At 37.1% G+C, this 13652-nt stretch overlaps 1 protein-coding gene across 1 annotated transcript in view; it reads left to right on the top strand.

The window, feature by feature from the left end:
* Positions 1-13652, top strand: part of Shoc1 (shortage in chiasmata 1) — a 77215-nt gene that overhangs the window by 11850 nt on the left and 51713 nt on the right. Inside the window, exons 5-9 of the mRNA XM_070011619.1 lie at positions 327-508; positions 5850-6015; positions 6216-6318; positions 8863-9016; positions 12722-12823. Of these exons, the coding sequence (XP_069867720.1) occupies positions 327-508; positions 5850-6015; positions 6216-6318; positions 8863-9016; positions 12722-12823 (707 nt within the window). The remainder of the gene's footprint in view (positions 1-326; positions 509-5849; positions 6016-6215; positions 6319-8862; positions 9017-12721; positions 12824-13652) is intronic.

The raw sequence follows: 13652 nt of genomic DNA, 5'->3' as shown, positions 1-13652 counted from the left end.
TACATGACTGCCACATGGGATCCTTCACTCAAAAATGCAGTCAGTGTACATTGACATGGCAATGTGCGCATGCTTATTTACCAGAAATGAACAGATTATAAGCCTCTATGTACATGAATACTATTTACTTCCATTTAAAATATTAAAAAATTGAGAAATCTATATGATATTAGTATATATCTAGAGTGTTGTTGCCTAGGTGACTTTTCTTTCTGTTTATTGAAATTTGGTAATTTTCCCATCATGAAAATGTACAATTTATTAATAAAATGTTTTAAAATTGGATACATCAGTAATTTTTATACAATAATTTTATAATGTCATAGACAAACAATTACAGGAATAGTGAATCCAATTAATGGTGTATTTGAAGAGATTGTTCCAAGTTCAAACCCAGACTCTCCAACAAACATAGAAGACATCTTAATTACCCTCAAGGATGACAGTGCAACCTTTACATCTATTGAAAGTTTAGAAAATTATCCAGCACTGCAAGCACAGAACCGAGGTATGGCATTTGTTAGTGCAGGTATAAAATCTCTTCCTAATATATATTTTATCATTTCAGTGAGATTTTTGTTTAATTCGATTTTTGTTTTTGTCTTATCAGTGATAACTATCTGTATAATTATGAGTAAGCTTTGCCAAGTAAAATTTTCTTCTTTCATTTTTAAAATACTTTTTGTAAATTGGATACTGTTTGATGTTTGTTTGCTGAGCTTCAAAATAACCTACTAAGATTTGTTCATAATGTGCCCATAACATATTGCTATATGATGCTGGTACTGTAGATACAGAGCTCATGATATAGGAATCTATATCATGAAATCTATATCATGAACTAGATTATGAAATTGGGGGGGTAGATACTATTTTTCAAAACATGCTAAAGATTTTTTATTTTATCTAATTTATGAAAAAATCAAAGTGCAGAGTGGAGAGAATAGTTGCATGTAGGTCAAGAGATGCACCTAATTTTTGAAAACTTACTGTTAATAGCAACTTAAATGACATTTTATCCAAGCTATTCCGAATCTCCTCAGTAGAGAGTGCAGCATTATTCAGATTATGTAAAACTTGCTGAGAGTTGACTTCCTTTTATGTATTTCCTTTCTTGATTACTCAAATTTAAGTGTCTCATATAGTTAACTCCTACCACTTAAGAAACGTTAAAGTGGGGCTGGGAAGGTGGCTCAGTGTTAAGAGTGCTTGCCTTGCAAGCATGAGGACCTGGGTTCAATTCCTCAGCACTCCCTAAGCAGAAAAAGCCAGAAGTGGTGCTGTGGCTCAAGAGGTAGAGCACTAGCCTTGAACTGAAGAGCCGAGGGACAGTGCCCAGGCCCAAAGTTCAGGCCCCATGACCGACAAAAAAAAAAAAAAAAAGAAATGTTAAAGCTTGAGTGTAAAAAATATTTTGATTAATTTCTCATCATTTTTCATCTGTGTATAAATTAACATTGAAGCCAGGTGCTGGTGCCTCACACCTGTAATCCTAGCTACTCAGGAGGCTGAGATCTGAGGATCACGGTTCAAAGCCAGCCCAGGCAGGAATGTCTGTGAGACTCTTTTCTCCAATAAACCACTCAGAAAACTGGAAGTGGCTCTGTGGCTCAAGTGGTAGAGCACTAGCCTTGAGCTGAAGAGCCAAGGGACAGTGCCCAAGCCCAGAGTTCAAGCCCCATGACCGACCTAAAAAAAAAAATTAGCATTGACAAATAAACATATAGAGATTAGTCCTTCTTGTAGTTTGAAGAAATTAAAGTCTAAACTGGAGAAGATCATATAGCAGAAAGGAGAGGCTGAAATTGAAATCAGATTTTTAATTTTCACTCCAAATTTACTCTTACAAAGTGACACAATTTAGGGAAAGTTGTCATCAGATTTTTTGAGAAGGGAAGAAATTTATGGTTTAAAATTTTATTTTTCTTAACTTATTATTCTACCTTCTTACCAAATGAGGGGTATAAAATAACATAGGAATATTAAATTATGTATATATGCATAAAGGAATATTTTTAAAAATAAGAGACTATACATAACTATTATTATTAATGTGGCAAACTAGAAGACACCATTAGCTGAAATCAAGTATACACTGAAAGAAAATATGCTTGAATTTCTCAAGTATATATGAATTGTTCATGTCCTGTATTTCTTTTTTTTTGGGGGGGGGGTCCAGTCGTGGGGCCTGAACTCTGGGCCTGGGTGCTGTCCCTCAGCTCTTCAGCTCAAGGCTAGCACTCTACCACTTGAGCCATAGCACCACTTCCGGCTTTTTTCTTTTTGCTTATGTGGTGCTGAGGAATTCAACCCAGGGCCTCACGCATGTAAGGCAAGCGCTCTACCACTGAGCCACCTTCCCAGCCCCATCATGTCCTGTATTTCTAAAGTAGTTTTCTATCATTAGATATCACTTCATAAACTTAGCAATCTTGGCTATATTGATTGCTGCCATATTCATAGAAATGTTGGTCTTATTAATTTTTTTTCGGTCCTGGGGCTTGAACTCAAGGCATTGAACTCTTGCTTGGCTTTTATATTCAAGGCTGGTGCTTTACCACTTAAGCCATACCTTTTAGCCCAATAAGAGTTTTATTTTTGTTTTTTAATATTTTTATTGTAAAAATACTGTATAGAGGGATTACAGTTACATGAGCAAGGTAATGAGTACATTTCCTATGAAGCATTGTTGCCTCTCCTTGGTTTTTCCCCTACCATCCCTTCCCTCCCACCTCTACAACTACACTCCCTCCCTCCCCCCCACCTAAATTGTAAAGTTCATTTTTCAGCATAGTGTCTTGTACATCTCATTGTTGCAATGGTTCAACCTTCCTCTCCCCAAATTAGACCGACATCAAATACAGTGAAAACGGGTTATACCATGGGGAAGAAACATAAAAAACAACAAAAAAACCCGCATTATAGATACGTTAGAAACAATAGCAAGAAAGAAAAACCACTTGTGTCCCTATGTTGGGGTTCATTTTCCTTAACATCATCTTATCTGGTCATATGTACATAGCTTTTGACCTTTTCTGCTTGTCCCAGACATACACTAGTTATTGCAAATAAGGGAAACCATGGGGCCTATGTTTCTTTGGGCCTGGCTTACTTCACTTAATATAATTTTTTCCAAGTCTTTCTATTTCCTAACAAATGGGGCAATGCCATTCTTTCTGATGGAGGCATAGAATTCCATTTTGTGTGTGTGTGTGTGTGTGTGTGTGTGTGTGTGTGTGTGTGTGTGTGTGTGTGTGTGTGTGTGTGTGTGTGTGTGTATATGTATATGTATGTGTGTGTATGTGTGTGTGTGTGTGTGTGTGTGTGTGTGTATCACATTTTCTTTATCCATTCATCCACCGAGGGGCATCTGGGTTGGTTCCATATCTTAGCTATGGTAAATAATGCTGCGATAAACATAATTATGCTGATAGCTTTGATATGGTCTTGTTTGTGATCATTTGGGTAAATGCCCAAAAGTGGGATTGCTGGGTCATAGGGGAGCTCTATGTGTGGCCTTTTGAGGAACCTCCATACTGCTTTCCAACGTGGTTGAACAAGTTTACACTCCCATCAACAATGCAGTGTGGTTCCCTTCTGACCACATCCCCTCCAGCATCTGTTGTTATTAGAGTTCTTGATTATAGCCATTCTAACTGGGGTGAGGTTGAATCTCAATGTTGTTTTGATTTGCATTTCTTTTATGGCAATAAGTGTTTTTTTAATGTTGGAAAATTATTAATATTAAATTATGTCACATAGCTTAAAACACTTGTTTATATTTAGGTAATTTGAGGCTTTGGCAAGGAAGACAAAAATATCTTTCCTATTAGTGGGCCTCCTTTTTTGCTTCTTTTTATAGTTAACTAGCCTAAATTTTATTCCTTGTGACAAATTAACACTCTTCTATATCTGTGGGACACACATATAGTGGTAATAATTCCAAGGAATGCTGTATAACCAACCATGAGAGTATAAGGAAGCAGTACTTTGGACATGTGGCTGTGGTGAGATGCTGCCCTCAAGTGGCTCCATGAAAAAAGGGTAGTTGAGTCCCCAGCATAGGGGGAAAAAGAGCAGTTGGAAAACAAGACCTCATGACTGACAGGAGATGTCCCCATGTATTCCTAGTAACTGCAGAATGTGAAGCTAAGTTGGAAAGAAGGCTGTAGGGCCCATGTTTGGAAGAGGAAAGTAAAAATGAAAATATAAACTGCTACTGATTTTACTGTTCATGCGACTTAATTAATGTTTGCAGAATGGATAGTGTAATAGGGACCAAATTATGTTCAACTTCCTCAGATAAACCCAACTTAGATATGGAATTGATTGGCCAGCTTTCTTTAGTGTGTCATAGGAAACTGTAGTTCATGAGATTGTTAAGAAATGAACACAGGCTGGGAAGGTGGCTCAGTGGTAGACTGCTTGCCTTGCATGCCATGAGACCCTGGGTTCGATTCCTCAGCACTACATAAGTACAAAAAGCCACAAGTGGTGCTGTGGCTAAAGTAGTAGAGCACTAGCCTTGAGCTCTTCAGCTCCCCACAACCAATAAAAAAAAGGAAGAAAGGAAGGAAGAAAGAAAGAAAGAAGAAAAGGAGGAAAGAAAGAAAAGAAATGAATGGGTTCCCACAAGCAATCTCTTAGGAAACTCTTTTATAAGACAGTCTCTTTTGACATGCCCCTTTAGGCATATTTATTAGCAACTTGTATGCCATTCATTTAGTTAGCAATGAGAGATATCACTACCTGAATACTCTATATTCTTCTTCTCAGGTGACATTTTACCATTATTTAACTGACAGGCTATAGCCCAAAATAAGAAGCTATTGGCTTCCAGATTACAGTGGCTTTCACACTGAGAGTTTGGCTTTCTGGGTAATTCCTTCTTTGATTTAATATTTCCCTTTCTGTCTCTCTACTCATGATTTCATTGAAGACCTGAGGAATGTCTTATGTTCCAACTTGTGGCTCAAAAACTGTTTAAGCTCTCATATAGCCAAGATTCTAAAATAACCCAAACACAACAGGGGGGGCACAAAAAGGAAAAATTTAGTCCAACAATAAACTATTACTGGTAGTGGCTCTTTATCTGTGTGAGAAACCATACTTCTCAAGTAAAAGTTATATAGATATGTAGATATACTTTGCTATGTTATTTTGATTATAATCAGCTTGTTTGTATAGATAACTTTGTAATAAATGAAGGAATCAGAGGAGTTGGCTTTGTTTGGAACCTTTCTACATCATTTTCATTCCTTGCAAGTCAAGAGTCTTTTGTAGATGAATTGGAGACCTTACAAGTTAAGATGATTCAGAGAACAAGAGATCAGAGTCAGCCAAAGTCCAATGCTTTTATTTTTTTGTTTTTGATCCTGTTTTTGAAGCACAAAACATTTTCCTCTATTGACTAAGCTAGTCTTAGTTGATAAACCATAAACCATTATGGTGCAACTCTTGCACTATACTTGGCTGTTCCTTAGGGTCCTAAATGACATTAAATTTTATCGAGTTTTTCTTTATGTTCTTGGGTTTATTTTTTATTGTTGTGGGGCTGTCCCTGAGCTCTTTTTGCTATAGCTCCACTTCCAATTTTCTGGTGGTTTATTAGAGATAAGAGTCTCATGACTTTCCTGCCTGGGCTGGCTTTGAACCACCAACTTCATGACTCAGCATCCTGAGTAACGAGGATTACAGCCATGAGCCACCGGAACCCCGCTTGTTCCATGTTTTATATGCATGATATAATGAAGAACTATAGGTTAAAAATCCAAGAACTGATTAAAGTAACTAGATCCTTTTGAATAACTTTTAGATTTTATTTCTTTATATTTCTTATTTCTTTTCAGATTTAAATATTGAAGATGATAAAATAAATTTTGTAAATGATTTGATGACTGATAAAAGTAAACTACCAGCTTTGAATACTGTTTCAAGTAGATCAGAACTACTTATGGTAAAAGGCCTTCTTTTAGATTTCAAAGAACAGAGCGCTGAAGAAGCTGATTTGTTTAGGTATGTAATTTCCTAATGCTGTTATTGCTTTTTATAAGAGAAGGTATTCTTTGTATGATCACAAGTTTAGATGTTATCAATATTTTACCATTGCTTTATCTCAATTTACTTCTTTATCATTATTTGTTTTATTGGCTATATTTGTTATATAATTTGCTCTTTGTAGGCAGTAATGAGTGTTGTTTCTTTTTTGTTTCAAGGGAATATTTTTCTTTTCAAGAAGATTTGGAAGGTTTTTTAAAAGAAAGATTTTATGTGGATAAAGAAAACTTTTGTCAGAAGAAATTAGTAGGTTTACATGAGGTAATAATATTTTCTTTCAGTATTTTTATAGAAGTAAAGAAGCATGCTTTTTAAAATAAATTTTAATCATCTACATTGACTGTTTAAAATGATCAAATACCTGATAATGCATTGGATGTACATCAATTAAGAGGTCAAATGTACTCGGAAGAAGTTCTCAGCCTTAGCTCTATATTGCAATTACTTGAGGAGTTCAGAAAAGGTTGAAGTCTGGTTCCTACCCAAATACATTATGTTATAATTGCTCTGATGTGCAGCTCAAGTATAGAGAATTTCAAAACCTCTGTCAGTAATTCTAATCAAGATATCTAGGAAATTAAGTAGTTATGTCTAATTTAAAAATTGGAAGCTAAAGCTAGAAATGTTGATTTGTGAGTTATATTTAAAGCAGATAATAGATGAGTTATATGAGAAGTGATCTCATTGAGAGAGTAAATTGTACATGACTGCATTTTAGATACTGCCAATGTCTAATAAGGGTGATAGCATCTTTGTGTATTAAAGGTCAACTTCTCAAAATAGCCCTTCTCACAAATTTATTATTACGGTATTAATATATAAAAAATTCTAGCAGTTGGAACTATAAGTCACAGCTAAACAAACTTGAAATTTCAGGCCATAATACATTAGATACATTTACTAAATTACTTAGAATTTTATGACAAATGAAAATGTTTATATTTACAGCTTTTCTTAATATATTCAAAAGACATACATATAATCTCTTAAGACATTTAAGGTGTTTCCTTGCTTAGTGCCTTCCTTTCAGGCTTACACCCCAAATCCTACCTATTCGGGAGTCTGAAATCTGTGAATGGAAGTTCAAAGCTAGCCTAGCAAGGCAGAAAAATCAGATTCTTACTTCCTTTTTTTTTTTTTTTTTTTTGGTCATTCGTGGGGCTTGAACTCTGGGCTTGGCACTGCCCTTGTGCTCTTCAGCTCAAGGCAAGTGCTCTACCACTTGAGCCACAGTGCCACTTCCGGTTTTCTAGTGGTTTATTGGAGATAAGAGTCTCACGAACTTTCCTGCGCGGGCTGGTTTTGAACCATGATCCTTAGATCTCAGCCTCCTGAGTAGCTAGGATTACAGGTATGAGCCACCAGCGCCCAGCTCAGACTCTTATTTCCAATGAACTAGCCCAAGAGCCAAGCTAGAAATGCCGCTCAAGAGGCTGAGCACTAGTCATGAATGAGCAAAAGCACAAGGCCCTGAGTGCAGATCGCAGAACCAGCAAATTAATTAATTAATTAAAATAGAATGAAGGGTTTTCTTACAGTTAAAATTTTAACATGATAGTCAAAATAATAATTCATCTATTGTCTTTTTCTTCCAGTTGTCCTTCTCCTCTCCAGTTAATTCTTAGAGTAGTGCATTTAGTTAGTGTCACTTGTTCCTTACTTGTATTCCAGTTCTGCCAAATGAAAGGAAAGTGTATTCCATAGGGGTGGAGCAGAAATTAATTCCATTACATTATGTCTTTTCATTTCTCCTCATTTATCCTCTCTCATTTTATAAAAAAAATTTTGTCATTGTGGGCCTTGAACTTGGCCTACGAACTGTCTCTGAGCTCTTTTTGCTCAAGGCTTGTGCTCTACCACTTTGAGCCACAGTGTCACTTCTATTTTACTTGGTGATTAATTGGAGATGGACTTTCCTGTCTGGGCTAGATTTGAACTGCAATCTCAGATCTCAGCCTTCTGAGTAACTTGGATTACACTTGTAAGCCACCTTGCCCAGTGGAGATTGTTGTGGGTTTTTTTATTTATTTATTTATTTATTTTTGGGTCCAGTCGTGGGGCCTGAACTCTGGGTATGGGCACGGTCCCTCAGCTCTTCAGCTCAAGGCTAGCGCTCTCCCACTTGAGCCACAGCGCCACTTCCAGCTTTTTCCTTTTTGCTTATGTGGTGCTAAGGAATCGAACCCAGGGCCTCAGACATGCAAGGCAAGTGCTCTACCACTGAGCCACCTTCCCAGCCCCATGTTGTGGGGTTTTTGTTTGTTTGTTTTTGCCGGTTTTGGGGACTGAACTCTGGGCCTGGGTGCTGTCCCTCAGCTCTTCAGTTCAAGGAGAGTGCTCTACCACTTAAGCCACTGTGCCACTTCCAGTTTTCTGGTGGCTTATTGGAGATAAGAGTCTCGTGGACTTTCCTGCAGGGCTGGCTTTGAACTGCAATCCTCAGATCTCAGCCTTCTGAGTAGCTAGGATTACAGGCGTGAACCACCAGCACCCAGCCAGGGATTGTTTTTAATTTACAATTATAAACTTTTGTTGTTAGCCAAAAAGAAAATTCTACAACTAGAGATATTCTACATAGGTAATGAGTGACTATAGAAGATGTTACTCCGAACGTTGTTTATTATAAGAATCTATTTTTAATTGTTATACTTGTAGTTTTTAAAAGTATCTATAACATTTAAAAAATATCTATAACATTTAAAAAATTGAGTATGGCTTTATTTTCAAATTCAGTGTTTTTTTAATTCAAAAATACTTACTTGGAAAACCATCCTTAAAACTTCTTTTGATTTTATGTTATTTCAGCTATCAACTTTTCCTTCTCAGTGTGAATCCTTAATATCTACAAATATCAGACAAAAAATTGATACTCCATCATCCTCAGAACCAAAGGAGTCATTAAATTTCATGCCAGAAGTAATAAATAATATAGATGACAGTGAAAAACTTTTGCAAGGAGGTGAGAATTAACTTTAAAATGTATTTCTTATTTTTAAAAAAAATCTGTTATCCTAGTTCTTACTAAAATTTTTGTAAAATATTTTATAAAAGGGTTCTATAGAAATGGTGCTGTGGCTCAAAGTGGTAGAGTGCTAGCCTTGAGCAGAAGAGTTCAGTGACAGTACCCCAGCCCTGAGTTCAAACCCCTTGACCTACCAAAAAAAAAGTGTTCTACAGGCTGCATGTTGCAATCTCAGAGTTATTATTAATATGACTTTGCATTGCCATTCTTTTTTTTTTCCAGTGTTGGAAATTGAAACCAGGATTTCAAACAAGTTAGGTGCACACTTAGAAATCGCTATCAAAGCACTATCCCAACTTGTCATTGTCTTTATATTACTTTTAGGCTTAAAACTCTGAAATTGATCTGAATTTTTCAAAATAATTGTATTAAAAAACCCTAGAACACCTATGACTACACTGATTTTGTGTAAAGTTTTCTTAAGTACAATAGAAGCACTATCAATTTCTTTACTGGTGTTTAACTCTGGAGCAATTCACAAGTAAGGCACTCAGAGTAAGGATTCATAGAATCAAATGCCTATGAGTCATAACCGATAATTTCATTCCAGTTAGTCTTAATAAATATTGAGTTATTTTTATTAGCTCATATTAGTTATATGGGGGCATTTTATTGCTACATCTTCACATGTTTACACTGTATCTGATTAATCTTACCCATATATCACACTTCCTGTCCCCTAATGAGTTTTTTTTGTTTTTTTTTTTTTGTTTTTTTGGGGGGGTCTGGTCATGGGGCCTGAACTCTGGGCCTGGGCGCTGTCCCTCAGCTCTTCAGCTCAAGGCTAGCGCTCTACCACTTGAGTCACAGCTCCACTTCTGGCTTTTTACTTATGTGGTGCTGAGGAATCGAACCCAGGGCCTCGAGCATGCAAGGCAAGTGCTCTACCACTGAGCCACCTTCCCAGCCCCTAATGAGTTATTTTTAATGACATTTTGAGCCCAAATGTTGTGTGGTACTGGGGCTTGAACTCAAGACCTCTTACACTTACTTGGTTTGTTGTTTGAGGTTTGTTGTTCCCTCCCACTTGAGCCATACCTTCATCAGAAATGTCCTGTACCTCAATAATCTTGAATGGAATTTATAAGAGTTGTTGAGCTCAAGGAACTGGAGGTTCGTGGTAGGGAGTCTGTGATACCCACTGAGAACCTGATTAGTTGCCACCAACAGGCTACCGACTTTACCAATAATTTTACTGTCTCATTTCCATCCCTAACTTGTCACATGTTATATTAAAGAGAACACAGTAGGTACCATAGAGAATGTCTAACAAGGAAAATTATGCAAACTATTGAAAGACTGGAGAATGGGGAGTGTTTGAGGTATCTTTGGGCTGTGACAACAGCAATTTTAAAAAAAACCTATCTGCTTTGTACACCATTGACATTATTTATTACAAGGAGATCTCAACTAATAGCTCCTTTCTTATTTCCCATAATCATGGTAAATAAAATTACTTATAGATTAGCCAATTCTGAGAATTTAATAAAATGGAATATGGGGCTGGGAAGGTGGCTCAGTGGTAGAGTGCATGCCTTGCATGCATGAGGCCCTGGGTCCGATTCCCCAGCACCACATAAGCAAAAAGAAAAAAGCCAGGAGTGGCGCTGTGGCTCAAGTGGTAGAGCGCTAGCCTTCAGCTGAAGAGCTGAGGGACAGTGCCCAGGCCCAGAGTTCAGCTCCCATGACCGGACCCAAATAAAATAAAATAAAATAAAATGGAATATATGGTCTTTAGATGATTGACTTCCTTCACTTTGAATTATTAATTTTTTTTTGGTTGGTTGTAGGTCTTGAATGGGCCTGGGTCCTGTCAGCTCAAGGCCAGTGCTCTATCACTTGAGCCACAGTGCCACTTCCAGTTTTCTGGTGGTTAATTGGAGATAAGAGTCTCTCGGGAGGCTGGGAAGGTGGCTCAGTGGTAGAGTGCTTGCCTTGCATGCATGAGGCCCTGGGTTCGATTCCTTAGCACCACATAAGCAAAAAGAAAAAAGCCGGAAGTAGCACTGTGGCTCAAGTGGTAGAGCGCTAGCCTTGAGCTGAAGAGCTGAGGGACAGCGCCCAGGCCCAGAGTTCAGGCCCCATGACCAGATCCACCCCCCCCAAAAAAAGAGTCTCCTGGATATACCTACCTGTTTGGCTTAGAATTGTAATCCTTACATCTCAGCCTCCTGAGTAGCTAGGATTACAGGTGTGAGCCACTAGCACCTGACTAAAATTATTTTTAAGTAGTTATATAAAGAAGTTTCAGGCCGGGTGCCAGTGGACCCATGCCTGTAAGCCTAGCTACTCAGGAGGCTGAGATCTGAGGATCGCAGTTTAAAGCCAGCCCAGGCAGGAAAGTCCATGAAACTCTTATCTCCAATAAACCACAAGAAAACTGGAAGTGGCGCTGTAGCTCAAGTAGTAGAGCGCTAGCCTTGAGCTGAAGAGCTGAGGGACAGTGCTCAGGCCCAGAGTTCAAGGCCCACGACCAACAAAAAAAAAAGAGGTTTCAGTTCTACAAGTCAGGTTACAAATACAGTACATCTTGATCAATGTTACCCCTTCCATCATTCTCTCTCGTTTTTTTCTTCCCATCTCTAAACTTAGCATAATATTTTTTATTTGTATTATAGGTTATATCAGTACTTCATTTTTACAACCAAACTATATTACATTAGAGATCTCTATCATATTTGTTTATTCATACATCTGTTGATGGAGTTTTGGCTTGTTTCTGCCTTTTAGATATTATAAATAATCCTATATGGACATTTATGTGAAGGCTTTGATCACATATTTATTTTCATTTTTCTTAGGTATTTGCCTAGGAGTGGAATTGCTGGGTTATATAGTAACTTTATGTTTAATGTTTAGAGAAATTGCTAGAATGCTTTCCTGTGGTTGCATAATCTTTCATTCCCAGCAACAATATATGAGAGTTCTAATTATGTACTTTTTCACCCAACTTATTATTCTCTGACTTTTTGATAGCCATCTTAGTGGGTATGAAGTGGTCTCTCATTGTGGTTTTGATTTGCATTTCCTATTGGTCAGTGATGTTGAGAATCTTTTCATATTCTTATTGGCCATTTGTATCTCTTCTCTGAAGAAATGTCTGCTAAGATCCTTTGCCATTTTTATTGGGCTTTTTTCCCTCGTTATTTAATTATAAGCTTGTCCTATTTGTTTTCATTTCTCAATTTCTCCTTTTCTGTCTTGTTTTGGACTTTTTAAGGAAGAAATTTTAGACAAATTTTCCACATTTAGTAGAGAACATGGTATTTTGATCTTTGTACATAGTGAAATGGTTACTATAAGAAGGCTAATTAATGTATCTATCACTTCACAAAGTAACTTTTTTGTGTATAATGAGAGTACTCACAATCTACTATCTTAGTGACTTTCTGCTTCCTTTTATACTTTTGTTGACTGTTGGAGAGGGAGAAAGGAAGTGTGCATGGGTCAGGAGATGGGTGAAACAGTTATTAGCCGATTAAGTTAGTATTTCCTCAGAAGTCTAAATCTCTATTTCATTCTAAAAGGAACATGAAAACAGCAAGGATACTTTAAAAAGGAAAAAACCATTCAACAATGTTACTAAAAATTAATTTAATGGTGCTTTTGTTGATGGTCAGTTTTTTCCTTTTTTTCTTTCAGATCTCACTGCTACACATGGAGTTGATACTGGAAATATAAAAAGCAGTTCCACAGAAATAGTGACTATTCAAAGTCAGAGTGAACCAGAGTGCAGTGAACCAGGTAACAATTGTCAATAAATTATTTTGCTTATCAGGGTAACATATATGATGCAGAAGTACAATATGTTCATATTTATGGTCTACTGTGAGTCAATTTTCCTGTTTCAAGTTTGATCATTATAATCCTAGTTATTTTTTTATCTGTTCCTTGTATTTTCCCTATCAGAGTCCTATCAGCATCAAAAATGAATATATAGCTGAGTGCTGGGGGCTCACATCTGTAATCCTAGCAATTTAAGAGGCTGAGGTCTGAGGGTCCCCATTCAAAGCCAGCGAGGGCAGGAAAGTCTATGGGAATCTTTTTTTTTTTTTTGTCATAGGGCTTGAACTCAGGGCATAGATGCTGTCCCTGGGCTGTTTCGCTCAAGGCTAGTGATCTACCACTTTGAGCCACAGCACCACTTTTCGTTTTTCTGATACTTAATTGAAAATAATAGTCTCAGGGACTTTCCTACATGGGGTGGCTTTGAACCACAATCCTCTGATCTCAGCCTCCTGACTATCTAGGATTATAAGCATGAGCCACCAGAGGTTAGGGGTAAGATTCTTATCTCCGGTTAACCACCAGAAAACTGGAAGTGGAACTATGGCTAAAACTGGTGGAGTGCTAGCCTTGAGCACAAAAGCTCAGGGACTGTGCCCAGGCCCTGAGTTCAAGCCACATGATGAATATTTTTTAAAAAGGTGAATAATAATATATAGAAGAGAGTTACAACGACTGGAGAAATGGAGTAAATAACATTAATATTTAAAATAGAAATCCTAAAATATAGCTTAGTAAATAAAATTTTGTATTTTATCTTAGCATTAATAATCATGCTGATCTTTAT

Source organism: Dipodomys merriami, unplaced genomic scaffold (genome assembly GCF_024711535.1).
Source record: "Dipodomys merriami isolate MVZ:Mamm:240054 unplaced genomic scaffold, mDipMer1.0.p SCAF_11, whole genome shotgun sequence".
Taxonomy (NCBI): domain Eukaryota; kingdom Metazoa; phylum Chordata; class Mammalia; order Rodentia; family Heteromyidae; genus Dipodomys; species Dipodomys merriami.
This window is presented reverse-complemented; position numbering and strand designations above follow the sequence as displayed.